The following is a 15,528-nucleotide window of genomic DNA, read 5'->3' as shown; positions in this document are numbered from 1 at the left end:
AATTAAGGGATTGATTAAATCATTGCATTTCTATGAGATGGAAGGATGAATGAAATGATAGAAGGGGAGGATCGACAAATGCCATCAATATGATATTCAGGGCAGTGCAAGGCATCAGCTCCTGATTCATTTCACCAAGTTCAATCACGATATCTTGAAAATTAAGGGAGTTATGAAATCAATGGGTCAATATGGGAGGATGGAGGGATGAATGAAATGATAGAATGGGAGGATAGACAAATGGCATCAATATGATATTCAGTATAGTGTTAGGGATCAGCTCCTGAGTCATTTTACAAAGTTTGATCACTATATCTTGAAAATTAAGGGATTGATTAAATCAATGCATTTCTATGAGATGGGGGGATGAATGAAATGATAGAACGGGAGGATAGACAAATGGCATCAATATGATATTCAGTGCAGTGCAAGGCATCAGCTCCTGAGTCATTTTACAAAGTTTGATCACTATATCTTGAAAATTAAGGGATTGATTAAGTCAATGCATTCTTATGGGAGGATGGAAGGATGAATGGAATGATAGAAGGGGAGGATAGACAAATGGCATCAATATGATATTCAGTGTAGTGTTAGGGATCAGCTTCTGAGTCATTTTACCAAGTTTGATCACTATATCTTGAAAATTAAGGGATTGATTAAGTCAATGCATTCTTATGGGAGGATGGAAGGATGAATGGAATGATAGAAGGGGAGGATAGACAAATGGCATCAATATGATATTCAGTGTAGCACTAGGCATCAGCTACTAAATTGACTGGTGTGGTTGATGCTTATGTATTTGGCTAAAGGGGTAGTTGCAGTTGAGGGGTAGTTTAGCTGTTGGGGTAATTATTGCTGAGGGGTAATTGGCTGTGGGGTAGTTAATATTGAGGGGTTATTGACCTGTTGGGGTTATTGTTGTTGATGGGTATTAAGATTACTGTGTAGTTCCTGTTAAAAGCTTGTTTAGATGTGGAATGTTTTGTTGAGGGGGTATTTACCTGTGGTGGGGCAATAACTGTTGAGGGGTAATTGGCTGTGGGGTAGTTGACATTGAGGGGTTATTGACCTGTTGGGGTTATTGCTGTTGATAGCTTTAAAGATTTCTGTGTAGTTCCTGTTAAAAGCGTTTTTAGATGTTGTATTTGTTGTTGAGGGGCAATTACCTGTGGTGGGGCAATTACTGTTGAAGGGCTATTGCCATTGGGGTAGTTAATGCAGATGTATTTGATATTGTTGAAGGCTATTCGTTTAATGGGGTTGTTGCGGTTAAGAGGTAGTTTAGCAGATTGGGGCAATTACTGCTGAGGGGTAATTGGCTGTGGGGTAGTTAATATTGAGGGGTTATTGACCTGTTGGGGTTATTGTTGTTGATGGGTATTAAGATTACTGTGTAGTTCCTGTTAAAAGCTTGTTTAGATGTGGAATGTTTTGTTGAGGGGGTATTTACCTGTGGTGGGGCAATTACTGTTGAGGGGCAATTGGTTGTGGGGTAGTAAAATTGCCATTGGGGTAGTTATTGCAGATGTATTGGATATTGTTGAAGGCTGTTAGTTTAATGGGTTTGTTAATGTTAAGAGGTGATTTAGCTGTTTGGGTCAATTACTGCTGAGTGGTAATTGGCTGTGGGGTAGTTGACATTGAGGGGTTATTGACCTGTTGCGGTTATTGTTGTTGATGGGTATTAAGATTACTGTGTACTTCCTGTTAAAAGCTTGTTTAGATGTGGAATGTTTTGTTGAGGGGGTATTTACCTGTGGTGGGGCAATTACTGTTGAGGGGCTATTGCCATTGGGGTAGTTAATGCAGATGTATTTGTTATTGTTGAAGGCTATTAGTTTAATGGTGTTGTTGCGGTTAATAGGTAATATAGCTGTTTGGGGCAATTACTGCTGAGGGGTAATTGGCTGTGGGGTAGTTGACATTGAGGGGTTATTGACCGGTTGGGGTTATTGTTGTTGATAGCTTTAACGATTTCTGTGTAGTTCCTGTTAAAAGCTTGTTTAGATGTGGAATGTTTTGTTGAGGGGGTATTTACCTGTGGTGGGGCAATTACTGTTGAGCGGTAATTGGCTGTGGGGTAGTTGACATTGAGGGGTTATTGACCTGTTGGGGTTATTGTTGTTGATAGCTTTAAAGATTTCTGTGTAGTTCCTGTTAAAAGCTTGTTTAGATGTTGTATTTGTTGTTAAGGGGCAATTACCTGTGGTGGGGCAATTACTGTTGAGGGGCTATTGCCATTGGGGTAGTTAATGCAGATGTATTTGATATTGTTGAAGGCTATTCGTTTAATGGGGTTGTTAAAGTTAAGAGGTAACTTAGCTGTTTGGGGCAATTACTGCTGAGGGGCAATTGGCTGTGGGGTAGTTGATATTGAGGGGTTATTGACCTGTTGGGGTTATTGTTGTTGATAGCTTTAACGATTTCTGTGTAGTTCCTGTTAAAAGCTTGTTTAGATGTGGAATGTTTTGTTGAGGGGGTATTTACCTGTGGTGGGGCAATTACTGTTGAGGGGCAATTGGTTGTGGGGTAGTAAAATTGCCATTGGGGTAGTTATTGCAGATGTATTGGATATTGTTGAAGGCTGTTAGTTTAATGGGTTTGTTAATGTTAAGAGGTGATTTAGCTGTTTGGGTCAATTACTGCTGAGTGGTAATTGGCTGTGGGGTAGTTGACATTGAGGGGTTATTGACCTGTTGCGGTTATTGTTGTTGATGGGTATTAAGATTACTGTGTACTTCCTGTTAAAAGCTTGTTTAGATGTGGAATGTTTTGTTGAGGGGGTATTTACCTGTGGTGGGGCAATTACTGTTGAGGGGCTATTGCCATTGGGGTAGTTAATGCAGATGTATTTGTTATTGTTGAAGGCTATTAGTTTAATGGTGTTGTTGCGGTTAATAGGTAATATAGCTGTTTGGGGCAATTACTGCTGAGGGGTAATTGGCTGTGGGGTAGTTGACATTGAGGGGTTATTGACCGGTTGGGGTTATTGTTGTTGATAGCTTTAACGATTTCTGTGTAGTTCCTGTTAAAAGCTTGTTTAGATGTGGAATGTTTTGTTGAGGGGGTATTTACCTGTGGTGGGGCAATTACTGTTGAGCGGTAATTGGCTGTGGGGTAGTTGACATTGAGGGGTTATTGACCTGTTGGGGTTATTGTTGTTGATAGCTTTAAAGATTTCTGTGTAGTTCCTGTTAAAAGCTTGTTTAGATGTTGTATTTGTTGTTGAGGGGCAATTACCTGTGGTGGGGCAATTACTGTTGAGGGGCTATTGCCATTGGGGTAGTTAATGCAGATGTATTTGATATTGTTGAAGGCTATTCGTTTAATGGGGTTGTTAAAGTTAAGAGGTAACTTAGCTGTTTGGGGCAATTACTGCTGAGGGGCAATTGGCTGTGGGGTAGTTGATATTGAGGGGTTATTGACCTGTTGGGGTTATTGTTGTTGATAGCTTTAACGATTTCTGTGTAGTTCCTGTTAAAAGCTTGTTTAGATGTGGAATGTTTTGTTGAGGGGGTATTTACCTGTGGTGGGGCAATTACTGTTGAGGGGCAATTGGTTGTGGGGTAGTAAAATTGCCATTGGGGTAGTTATTGCAGATGTATTGGATATTGTTGAAGGCTGTTAGTTTAATGGGTTTGTTAATGTTAAGAGGTGATTTAGCTGTTTGGGTCAATTACTGCTGAGTGGTAATTGGCTGTGGGGTAGTTGACATTGAGGGGTTATTGACCTGTTGCGGTTATTGTTGTTGATGGGTATTAAGATTACTGTGTACTTCCTGTTAAAAGCTTGTTTAGATGTGGAATGTTTTGTTGAGGGGGTATTTACCTGTGGTGGGGCAATTACTGTTGAGGGGCTATTGCCATTGGGGTAGTTAATGCAGATGTATTTGTTATTGTTGAAGGCTATTAGTTTAATGGTGTTGTTGCGGTTAATAGGTAATATAGCTGTTTGGGGCAATTACTGCTGAGGGGTAATTGGCTGTGGGGTAGTTGACATTGAGGGGTTATTGACCGGTTGGGGTTATTGTTGTTGATAGCTTTAACGATTTCTGTGTAGTTCCTGTTAAAAGCTTGTTTAGATGTGGAATGTTTTGTTGAGGGGGTATTTACCTGTGGTGGGGCAATTACTGTTGAGCGGTAATTGGCTGTGGGGTAGTTGACATTGAGGGGTTATTGACCTGTTGGGGTTATTGTTGTTGATAGCTTTAAAGATTTCTGTGTAGTTCCTGTTAAAAGCTTGTTTAGATGTTGTATTTGTTGTTAAGGGGCAATTACCTGTGGTGGGGCAATTACTGTTGAGGGGCTATTGCCATTGGGGTAGTTAATGCAGATGTATTTGATATTGTTGAAGGCTATTCGTTTAATGGGGTTGTTAAAGTTAAGAGGTAACTTAGCTGTTTGGGGCAATTACTGCTGAGGGGCAATTGGCTGTGGGGTAGTTGATATTGAGGGGTTATTGACCTGTTGGGGTTATTGTTGTTGATAGCTTTAACGATTTCTGTGTAGTTCCTGTTAAAAGCTTGTTTAGATGTGGAATGTTTTGTTGAGGGGGTATTTACCTGTGGTGGGGCAATTACTGTTGAGGGGCAATTGGTTGTGGGGTAGTAAAATTGCCATTGGGGTAGTTATTGCAGATGTATTGGATATTGTTGAAGGCTGTTAGTTTAATGGGTTTGTTAATGTTAAGAGGTGATTTAGCTGTTTGGGTCAATTACTGCTGAGTGGTAATTGGCTGTGGGGTAGTTGACATTGAGGGGTTATTGACCTGTTGCGGTTATTGTTGTTGATGGGTATTAAGATTACTGTGTACTTCCTGTTAAAAGCTTGTTTAGATGTGGAATGTTTTGTTGAGGGGGTATTTACCTGTGGTGGGGCAATTACTGTTGAGGGGCTATTGCCATTGGGGTAGTTAATGCAGATGTATTTGTTATTGTTGAAGGCTATTAGTTTAATGGTGTTGTTGCGGTTAATAGGTAATATAGCTGTTTGGGGCAATTACTGCTGAGGGGTAATTGGCTGTGGGGTAGTTGACATTGAGGGGTTATTGACCGGTTGGGGTTATTGTTGTTGATAGCTTTAACGATTTCTGTGTAGTTCCTGTTAAAAGCTTGTTTAGATGTGGAATGTTTTGTTGAGGGGGTATTTACCTGTGGTGGGGCAATTACTGTTGAGCGGTAATTGGCTGTGGGGTAGTTGACATTGAGGGGTTATTGACCTGTTGGGGTTATTGTTGTTGATAGCTTTAAAGATTTCTGTGTAGTTCCTGTTAAAAGCTTGTTTAGATGTTGTATTTGTTGTTGAGGGGCAATTACCTGTGGTGGGGCAATTACTGTTGAGGGGCTATTGCCATTGGGGTAGTTAATGCAGATGTATTTGATATTGTTGAAGGCTATTCGTTTAATGGGGTTGTTAAAGTTAAGAGGTAACTTAGCTGTTTGGGGCAATTACTGCTGAGGGGCAATTGGCTGTGGGGTAGTTGATATTGAGGGGTTATTGACCTGTTGGGGTTATTGTTGTTGATAGCTTTAACGATTTCTGTGTAGTTCCTGTTAAAAGCTTGTTTAGATGTGGAATGTTTTGTTGAGGGGGTATTTACCTGTGGTGGGGCAATTACTGTTGAGGGGCAATTGGTTGTGGGGTAGTAAAATTGCCATTGGGGTAGTTATTGCAGATGTATTGGATATTGTTGAAGGCTGTTAGTTTAATGGGTTTGTTAATGTTAAGAGGTGATTTAGCTGTTTGGGTCAATTACTGCTGAGTGGTAATTGGCTGTGGGGTAGTTGACATTGAGGGGTTATTGACCTGTTGCGGTTATTGTTGTTGATGGGTATTAAGATTACTGTGTACTTCCTGTTAAAAGCTTGTTTAGATGTGGAATGTTTTGTTGAGGGGGTATTTACCTGTGGTGGGGCAATTACTGTTGAGGGGCTATTGCCATTGGGGTAGTTAATGCAGATGTATTTGTTATTGTTGAAGGCTATTAGTTTAATGGTGTTGTTGCGGTTAATAGGTAATATAGCTGTTTGGGGCAATTACTGCTGAGGGGTAATTGGCTGTGGGGTAGTTGACATTGAGGGGTTATTGACCGGTTGGGGTTATTGTTGTTGATAGCTTTAACGATTTCTGTGTAGTTCCTGTTAAAAGCTTGTTTAGATGTGGAATGTTTTGTTGAGGGGGTATTTACCTGTGGTGGGGCAATTACTGTTGAGCGGTAATTGGCTGTGGGGTAGTTGACATTGAGGGGTTATTGACCTGTTGGGGTTATTGTTGTTGATAGCTTTAAAGATTTCTGTGTAGTTCCTGTTAAAAGCTTGTTTAGATGTTGTATTTGTTGTTGAGGGGCAATTACCTGTGGTGGGGCAATTACTGTTGAGGGGCTATTGCCATTGGGGTAGTTAATGCAGATGTATTTGATATTGTTGAAGGCTATTCGTTTAATGGGGTTGTTAAAGTTAAGAGGTAACTTAGCTGTTTGGGGCAATTACTGCTGAGGGGCAATTGGCTGTGGGGTAGTTGATATTGAGGGGTTATTGACCTGTTGGGGTTATTGTTGTTGATAGCTTTAACGATTTCTGTGTAGTTCCTGTTAAAAGCTTGTTTAGATGTGGAATGTTTTGTTGAGGGGGTATTTACCTGTGGTGGGGCAATTACTGTTGAGGGGCTATTGCCATTGGGGTAGTTAATGCAGATGTATTTGTTATTGTTGAAGGCTATTAGTTTAATGGTGTTGTTGCGGTTAATAGGTAATATAGCTGTTTGGGGCAATTACTGCTGAGGGGTAATTGGCTGTGGGGTAGTTGATATTGAGGGGTTATTGACCTGTTGGGGTTATTGTTGTTGATGGGTATAAAGAATACTGTGTAGTTCCTGTTAAAAGCTTGTTTAGATGTGGAATGTTTTGTTGAGGGGGTATTTACCTGTGGTGGGGCAATTACTGTTGAGCGGTAATTGGCTGTGGGGTAGTTGACATTGAGGGGTTATTGACCTGTTGGGGTTATTGTTGTTGATAGCTTTAAAGATTTCTGTGTAGTTCCTGTTAAAAGCTTGTTTAGATGTTGTATTTGTTGTTGAGGGGCAATTACCTGTGGTGGGGCAATTACTGTTGAGGGGCTATTGCCATTGGGTTAGTTAATGCAGATGTATTTGATATTGTTGAAGGCTATTCGTTTAATGGGGTTGTTAAAGTTAAGAGGTAACTTAGCTGTTTGGGGCAATTACTGCTGAGGGGCAATTGGCTGTGGGGTAGTTGATATTGAGGGGTTATTGACCTGTTGGGGTTATTGTTGTTGATAGCTTTAACGATTTCTGTGTAGTTCCTGTTAAAAGCTTGTTTAGATGTTGTATTTGTTGTTGAGGGGCAATTACCTGTAGTGGGGCAATTACTGTTGAGGGGTAATTGGCTGTGGGGTAGTTGATATTGAGGGGTTATTGACCTGTTGGGGTTATTGTTGTTGATGGGTATTAAGATTACTGTGTAGTTCCTGTTAAAAGCTTGTTTAGATGTGGAATGTTTTGTTGAGGGGGTATTTACCTGTGGTGGGGCAATTACTGTTGAAGGGCAATTGGCTGTGGGGTAGTTGGCATTGAGGGGTTATTGACCTGTTGGGGTTATTGTTGTTGATAGCTTTAAAGATTTATGTGTAGTTCCTGTTAAAAGCTTGTTTAGATGTTGTATTTGTTGTTGAGGGGCAATTACCTGTGGTGGGGCAATTACTGTTGAGGGGCTATTGCCATTGGGGTAGTTAATGCTGATGTATTTGATATTGTTGAAGGCTATTCGTTTAATGGGGTTGTTAAAGTTAAGAGGTAACTTAGCTGTTTGGGGCAATTACTGCTGAGGGGTAATTGGCTGTGGGGTAGTTGATATTGAGGGGTTATTGACCTGTTGGGGTTATTGTTGTTGATGTGTATTAAGATTATTGTGTAGTTCCAGGTAAAAGCTTGTTTTTTTTTTTTGTTTTTTTTTTGAGGGGGTATTTATTTGTGGTGGGGCAATTACTGTTATGGGGCAATTACTGTTGAGGGGTAATTGGTTGTGGGTTAGTTAAAATTGAGTGGTTGTTCAGTTATACAGTTAATACTGCTGCATGGACTGAGGGAGAGAAGAGGTTCCGTGCGTGTGTTGTGTGAGCCTGTGGGGATTTCCCTTATGGAATGTTCAGTTCTGAACATTCCGCCATTCATTCTCTATGGGAAAAAGTCAACTTTGAGGACTTGTCCTGAGGACACCGTATGTCCGATATGTCCCAAAAGCACAAGCACACTTCTTCCATATGAGATCTGTGAACCTGCCAATTTTCAAGGCTCTAGCTCAAAAACTGCGACCTGTGAAAGTTACCGAAAACTCGAATAGAATAATAATAACTAGAAAGGCAAAGTTCGTGAACAAACTTTATGTTGGCTTGACAAAGCAGCTAAAAAGGCTGTTTTGAATGTTGATGACCTAATGTTAAAAGGTTGTTTTAATGTTATTAATGTTAAAATGATGTTAAAGGTTGATTAAATGTTGATAACCTGCTAAATAATGTTAAATGTTGTTTTAATGTTGACATCTTGCTAAATGATGATGAAGGCTGTTTAAATGTTGATAACCTGCTAAATGATGTTAAAGGTTGTTTTAATGTTGATAACTTGCTAAAGAATGTTGAAGGTTGTTTAAATGTTGATAAACCTGTTAAATAATGTTAAAGGTTGTTTAAATGTTATCACTGCTGCCCATCTGCCCCTCTGCTCCATCTGCCCCCCTGCCCCATCTGCTCCATCTGCCCCTTTGCCCCATCAGCCCCTCTGCCCCATCAGCCCCTCTGCCCCTTCACCCCTCTGCTCCATCTGCCCCTCTGCTCTATCTGCCCCCTCTGCTCCATCTGCCCCTTCGCCCCTCTGCCCCAGCTGCCCCTCTGCTCCATCTGCCCCTTCGCCCCTCTGCTCCATCTCCCCCTCGGCTCCTTCTGCCCCTCTGCTCCATCTGCCCCTTTGCCCCATCAGCCCCTCTGCTCCATCTGCCCCTCTGCTCCATCTGCCCCTCTGCTCCATCTCCCCCTCTGCTCCATCTGCTCTATCTGCCCCATTTGCCCCTCACCCTCATCTGCCCCCTCTGCTCCATCTGCCCCCTCTACTCCATCTGCCCCCTCTACTCCATCTGCCCCATCTGCATGTATGTATGTGTGTGTGTCTGTGTGGTGTATATGTGTGTGACTGTGTGGAGTGGGTATGAGAGAGATGCAGGTGTGTGTGTGTGCGTGTGTGGGGGAGGGGGAGAGACATTCAAAAATAACTGCCACTCTGTGTGGGGAAGCCTTGTTTTATGTGATTTGCACCCTCCGAACAAACGGTCGTAGTTCGGGACCCATTTAACTTATCGCTTCACCGAAGAGATTGTGTGAGAGAGGACCCCTTGCTGATGATTTTGATATATTTTGGTGTGGTTTGACCCTAAAATGACTGATTTATGGCAAGTTAAAAACACACAAAAATCTCAACAAAGCTGATTCTGATTCTCATACATTTATATGGGGGCCAATGGGGCAGTTTTCTGTGTCTGGTGCCAAACAAATGCTCATAACTCTAAAACTAATTCATCAAATGATTAGATATCTCGGCATGCCAGAGAGGACAAGTTTCTCTCCCATTTAAAATTTAAATGGAGCTTCTAGGTGAACGTTTTAGGATTTTACAGCAGTTTATCCAGGAGATTTTTGATGATTTTTCATGACAGCACATTCTAACTGGGGACATTTCTGAACAGGCCGCCATTCACTCCCTATGGGGGTAATGTCCACTTTGAGGACTTGTCCTGAGGACACCGTATGTCCCACATGTCCCAAAAGCACAAGCACACTTCTTACCAATGAGATCTGCGAACCTGCAAATTTTCAAGGTTCTAGCTCAAAAACTGTGACCTGTGAAAATGACCGAAAATCGGAATGGAAGAAGTACAATATAATACTAGATAGGCAAAGTTTGTGAACAAACTTTATGTTGGCTTGCAAAGCAGTCGAAACGCTGTTTTGAATGTTGATGGCCTAATGTTAAAGGTTGTTTTAATGTCATCATTGTTAGATTATGTTGCGGTTAAGGAGTAGTTTAGGTGTTTGGGGTAATTACTGCTGAGGGGTAATTGGCTGTGGGGTAGTTGACATTGAGGGGTTATTGACCTGTTGGGGTTATTGTTGTTGATGGCTATTAAGATTACTGTGTAGCTCCTGTTAAAAGCTTGTTTAGATGTGGAATGTTTTGTTGAGGGGGTATTTACCTGTGGTGGGGCAATAACTGTTGAGGGGTAATTGGGTGTGGGGTAGTTGACATTGAGGGGTTATTGACCTGTTGGAGTTATTGTTGTTGATAGCTTTAAAGATTTCTGTGTAGTTCCTGTTAAAAGCTTGTTTAGATGTTGTATTTGTTGTTGAGGGGCAATTACCTGTGGTGGGGCAATTACTGTTGAGGGGCTATTGCCATTGGGGTAGTTAATGCAGATGTATTTGATATTGTTGAAGGCTATTCGTTTAATGGTGTTGTTGCGGTGAATAGGTAATATAGCTGTTTGGGGCAATTACTGCTGAGGGGTAATTGGCTGTGGGGTAGTTGATATTGAGGGGTTATTGACCTGTTGGGGTTATTGTTGTTGATGGGTATAAAGATTACTGTGTAGTTCCTGTTAAAAGCTTGTTTAGATGTGGAATGTTTTGTTGAGGGGGTATTTACCTGTGGTGGGGCAATTACTGTTGAGGGGTAATTGGTTGTGGGTTAGTTAAAATTGAGTGGTTGTTCAGTTATACAGTTAATACTGCTGCAGGGACTGAGGGAGAGAAGAGGTTCCGTGCGTGTGTGCTCCATCTGCTCTATCTGCCCCTCTGATCCATCTGCCCTTCTGCCCCATCTGCTTTATCTGCCCCATCTGCCCGTCTGCTCCATCTGCCCCGCTGCTCTACCTGCCCTGCTGCTCTACCTGCCCCATCTGCCCCTCTGCTCCATCTTCCCCATCTGTTCCTCTGCTCCATCTGTGTGTGTCTGTGTGGAGTGGGTATGAGAGAGATGCATGTGTGTGTGCGTACGTGTGTGAGGGGGAGGGGGAGACACATTCAACATAACTGACACCACTCTGAGTGGAGGAGCCTCGTTTAATGTGATTTGCACCCTCCGAACAAACGGTCGTAGTTCGGGCTCTATTTAACGTATCGCTTAACCGAAGATATTGTATGAGAGAGGACCCCTGGCTGATCATTTTGGTGTAATTTGTGTGTTGTTTGACCCAATATTTTCTGATTTATGACAAGTTAAAAACAGGCAAATTGTGAAAAATCCCTTAACTGAAACACGGTCTCTGCCACTGTAGACGCCTTGTTTAATGTGATTTGCACCCTCCGAACAAACGGTCGTAGTTCGGGCTCTATTTAACGTATCGCTTAACCGAAGATATTGTATGAGAGAGGACCCCTGGCTGATCATTTTCGTGTAATTTGTGTGTTGTTTGACCCAATATTTTCTGATTTATGACAAGTTAAAAACAGGCTAATTGTGAAAAATCCCTTAACTGAAACACGGTCTCTGCCACTGTAGACGCCTTGTTTAATGTGATTTGCACCCTCCGAACAAACGGTCGTAGTTCGGGCTCTATTTAACGTATCGCTTAACCGAAGATATTGTATGAGAGAGGACCCCTGGCTGATCATTTTGGTGTAATTTATGTGTTGTTTGACCCAATATTGTCTGATTTATGACAAGTTAAACACAGAGGCAAATTGTGAAAAAGACAGTTCTGATTTTGAGAAATTAACATGGGAGTTAATGGGGCAGTTTTCTGTGTCTAGTGCCAAACAAATGCTCATAACTCTAAAAGTAATTAATAAAATGATTAGATATTTTGGCCTGCCAGAAAGGACAAATTTCTCTCTCATTTAAAATTTAAATGGAGCTTCTAGATGAAAGTGGAAGGAATTTACAGCTGTTTATCCAGGAGATTTTTCATGAGAGCACACTAACTGGGGATATTTCTGAACATTCCGCCATTCATTCTCTATGGGAAAAAGTCAACTTTGAGGACTTGTCCTGAGGACACCGTATGTCCGACATGTCCCAAAAGCACAAGCACACTTCTTCCATATGAGATCTGTGAACCTGCCAATTTTCAAGGTTCTAGCTCAAAAACTGCGACCTGTGAAAGTTACCGAAAACTCGAATAGAATAATAATAATAAGAAGAAGAAGAATAAGAAGAATAGGGAGAACAGTATGTTGGCTGCTTCGCAAGCCAACATAATAATGATGATTGATAACAACAATAGGAGAACAATGGTAAGTTTCATTTGCAATACAAAAGTATTTAAACATAATCATAGTGTCTATTATAAATTTTCTGTATGTTAATGAATTCACAGGAGCAGTACATATTCATTCATGATGCATTGGTAGAAGCCATTATGAGTAAGCAGACTGAGGTGCCCACAAGCTGTATCCATAGTTACGTCAATGACCTGCTGACCACTGGACCTTCTTGCAGGACACGGATGGAAAAGCAGTTCAAAGTAAGAAGATAAATGCAAATAGTCAAATACATAGAATGTATAAAGGGTGTGTGTGGGGGGGGGGGGGGGGGGGGGTTGATCTCTGATTGCTTTGCAAGCTTCCTTTATTTTTGTGTACACAGATGATTTTTGTGTTCATGGTTGTGGTGTTTGATTACAGTGATTGTTGCTCTTTCTGGTTGTGGTGTTTGATTACAGTGATTGTTGCTCTTTCATGGTTGTGGTGTTTGATTACAGTGATTGTTGCTCTTTCCAGTTGTGGTGTTTGATTAGTGATTGTTGCTCTTCCCTGTTGTGGTGTTTAACTACAGTGATTGTTGCTCTTCCTGGTTGTGGTGTTTGATTAGTGATTGTTGCTCTTTTCAGTTATGGTGTTTGATTAGTGGTTGTTGCTCTTCCCGGTTATGGTGTTTGATTAATGATTGTTGCTCTTCTCGGGTTTGGTGTTTAACTACAGTGATTGTTGCTCTTCCTGGTTGTGGTGTTTGATTACAGTGATTGTTGCTCTTTTCAGTTATGGTGTTTGATTAGTGGTTGTTGCTCTTCCCGGTTGTGGTGTTTGATTAGTGATTGTTGCTCTTCCCGGTTGTGGTGTTTGATTAGTGATTGTTGCTCTTCTCAGGTTTGGTGTTTAACTACAGTGATTGTTGCTCTTCCCGGTTGTGGTGTTTGATTAGTGATTGTTGCTCTTCTCGGGTTTGGTGTTTAACTACAGTGATTGTTGCTCTTCCCGGTTGTGGTGTTTGATTACAGTGATGTTTGTACTCCATTGTTTTGCAGCTGGTAAGCCAGTCCAGTGCTAAGCAGTGTGATTACTCATCTGCTCTGAAGGAGTGCAACAGGGAGAAGAACAGAAGCTCCTCTTTGATACCCGGTGAGTTTCCTAAAACTTTGGACTTTGAAACGATCAACAATCAAAACAATCAAAGATGATTGTACTGTGACAATGGTTTGCACCATGATTCCAGTATGAGCTTGACTGGCTCTCCATCCCCAGTCCACCACTTTTCTATACCATTCTTCATGTGAACGAAGGCTATAATAGAAGAAACATTCAATTCTGATGGTATTTGTTCTCTTTTAGTGGAAAGATCAAGAGTATGTTTGTCAACATCAATAGAGGACACATCAGACTACATCAACGCTTCTTATATTATGGTGGGACATTTATGCATTTTATGCAATTTGCATAATTTTGAAATTCTTATTATACAAATGTTAATAGAATAATTGAAGTACATTCAAGAACTCAAGTGCTTAACTCAAGTTAATGTGGGGCTGTGTTCCAGGGTTATCATCAGAAAAATGAATACATCATTACCCAGAATCCTTTGCCCAATACAGTAAAAGATTTCTGGAGGATGATTTGGGACCACAATGCCCAAGTTATTGTCTCACTACCTAATCCAACCAGTGTGGTGGGTAGCCTGTTCCTACTGCAATCATTTATTAACCTCCATGTTAAACTGTTTCCAATGTGCTATTATCTGTTGTATTTTTTTTTTTACATTTTATTTATATGTGCATGGATCTGAATGATCTGAGTGTTTAGTAGTTATAGGATATAATACAATAAATAATTAAAAAGTGAAAAGATGAAAAGATACAACAGCGTGTCCAGTTTTGCACACAAATGGTGGTGATGACTAGGCGTTATCTTCATCCTGTGCCCTCAGACAGATGAAGCTGAACAAGAGGCCTTCTGGCCCAGGAAAGAGCAGCCGATCCACTATAACATGTTCACCGTTACTTTAACAAGGGAGGAGCATATGTGCCTGTCTAATGAGGATATGCTGATCGTGCAGGATTACCTCCTGGAAGCTACTCAGGTTTGAGATGCCATGAGAGAGCCACAGGCTACTGAGGTTCTAGTACTCTCACCCGGGTTTGTTTGGGGTTTGTTCGGATAATGTGCATTTATAGGTTATATGCAGATTTCTGTCACAAATTGTAACAAATAATTGTGCAGTTCATTTGGAAACACACGGCTCCTTAAAAGAGTAGAGCCTGGTAAAGACTGGCCACGCCTCTGATGAACACATCTGTTGCCTTTCACAGCTCGAACACATCTCCATCTGTATTTAGGATTACTGCAGTAGACATACCACACACACCCATGTAACTCTACTGACCCGTGCATGCGCGCACACACACACACACACACCAAACAGGTTGTGAAATGTTCTCCCACTCTCCGTCTCTCTTACTTCCTCCTCCTCCATGTTAAGGATGACTACGTACTGGAGGTGAAGCACTACCGAGCCCCTCACTGGCCCAACCCAGACAGCCCCATCAGTAACACTTTTGAGCTGATCAACATTGTCCGGGGGGAGCGGAGCTCTGCGGAGGGACCCATGGTTGTCCACGATGAGTAAGCACTAATCTTCACCTTTAATATGGCATGTGATGAAATTATGGACTAGAAAAAAAGGGAACATATTCTCCTTGACACAAAATGGATCTTGTTTGTTTGTTTGTTTTACCTATAACTAATTCTGTGCCTGCCCACCTATACTAAATATTTCTATTAAGAATTATGGGTGCTATCAATTAAATGGGTTCTCTCTAAGAACATTTACCAACAATATGTTTTAATTAAAGTTATATTACTTTAATTTCTATAAAACAAAAAACACTCTAAAATCCATAAATCTGTCAAATATGTTGGGCAAATGTATCACTACCTCACTGTTATAAAGTGTAGTCAGTAAAGTGTATACACATTCTGTCATTTTTAAAATGTAAGATTCACATTATTAGATATAACAAACAAATAACTATAATTGTGTGTTTGTGACTGTTGCTCTGAATCTTGCCTGTCGTGACCACGTTCCCGTCCTGTCTCCAGTTATGGGGGTGTTATGGCGGCCACGTTCTGCTCTCTCCACACCCTGCTGCTGCAGCTGGAAGCTCGGCGCTCCGTGGACGTTTACCTGGTGGCCAAGATGACCAACCTCATGAGGCCCGGGATCTTCACCGACATAGTGCGCCTTTTGTTTGTGCTGT

General features: G+C 41.3%; 1 protein-coding gene across 7 annotated transcripts in view; it reads left to right on the top strand.

Moving 5' to 3' along the window:
* The window catches only part of ptprz1a (protein tyrosine phosphatase receptor type Z1a), a 58,561-nt gene that overhangs the window by 42,081 nt on the left and 952 nt on the right, over nt 1–15,528 (top strand). For all 7 annotated transcript variants that reach the window (XM_077007315.1, XM_077007313.1, XM_077007314.1 and 4 more), the window contains 7 exons: nt 12,376–12,522; nt 13,303–13,396; nt 13,607–13,680; nt 13,812–13,940; nt 14,199–14,351; nt 14,751–14,893; nt 15,371–15,506. In XM_077007315.1, the coding sequence (XP_076863430.1) occupies nt 12,376–12,522; nt 13,303–13,396; nt 13,607–13,680; nt 13,812–13,940; nt 14,199–14,351; nt 14,751–14,893; nt 15,371–15,506 (876 nt within the window). The remainder of the gene's footprint in view (nt 1–12,375; nt 12,523–13,302; nt 13,397–13,606; nt 13,681–13,811; nt 13,941–14,198; nt 14,352–14,750; nt 14,894–15,370; nt 15,507–15,528) is intronic.

Source organism: Brachyhypopomus gauderio, chromosome 5, assembly GCF_052324685.1.
Source record: "Brachyhypopomus gauderio isolate BG-103 chromosome 5, BGAUD_0.2, whole genome shotgun sequence".
Classification (NCBI taxonomy): Eukaryota; Metazoa; Chordata; class Actinopteri; order Gymnotiformes; family Hypopomidae; genus Brachyhypopomus; species Brachyhypopomus gauderio.
This window is presented reverse-complemented; position numbering and strand designations above follow the sequence as displayed.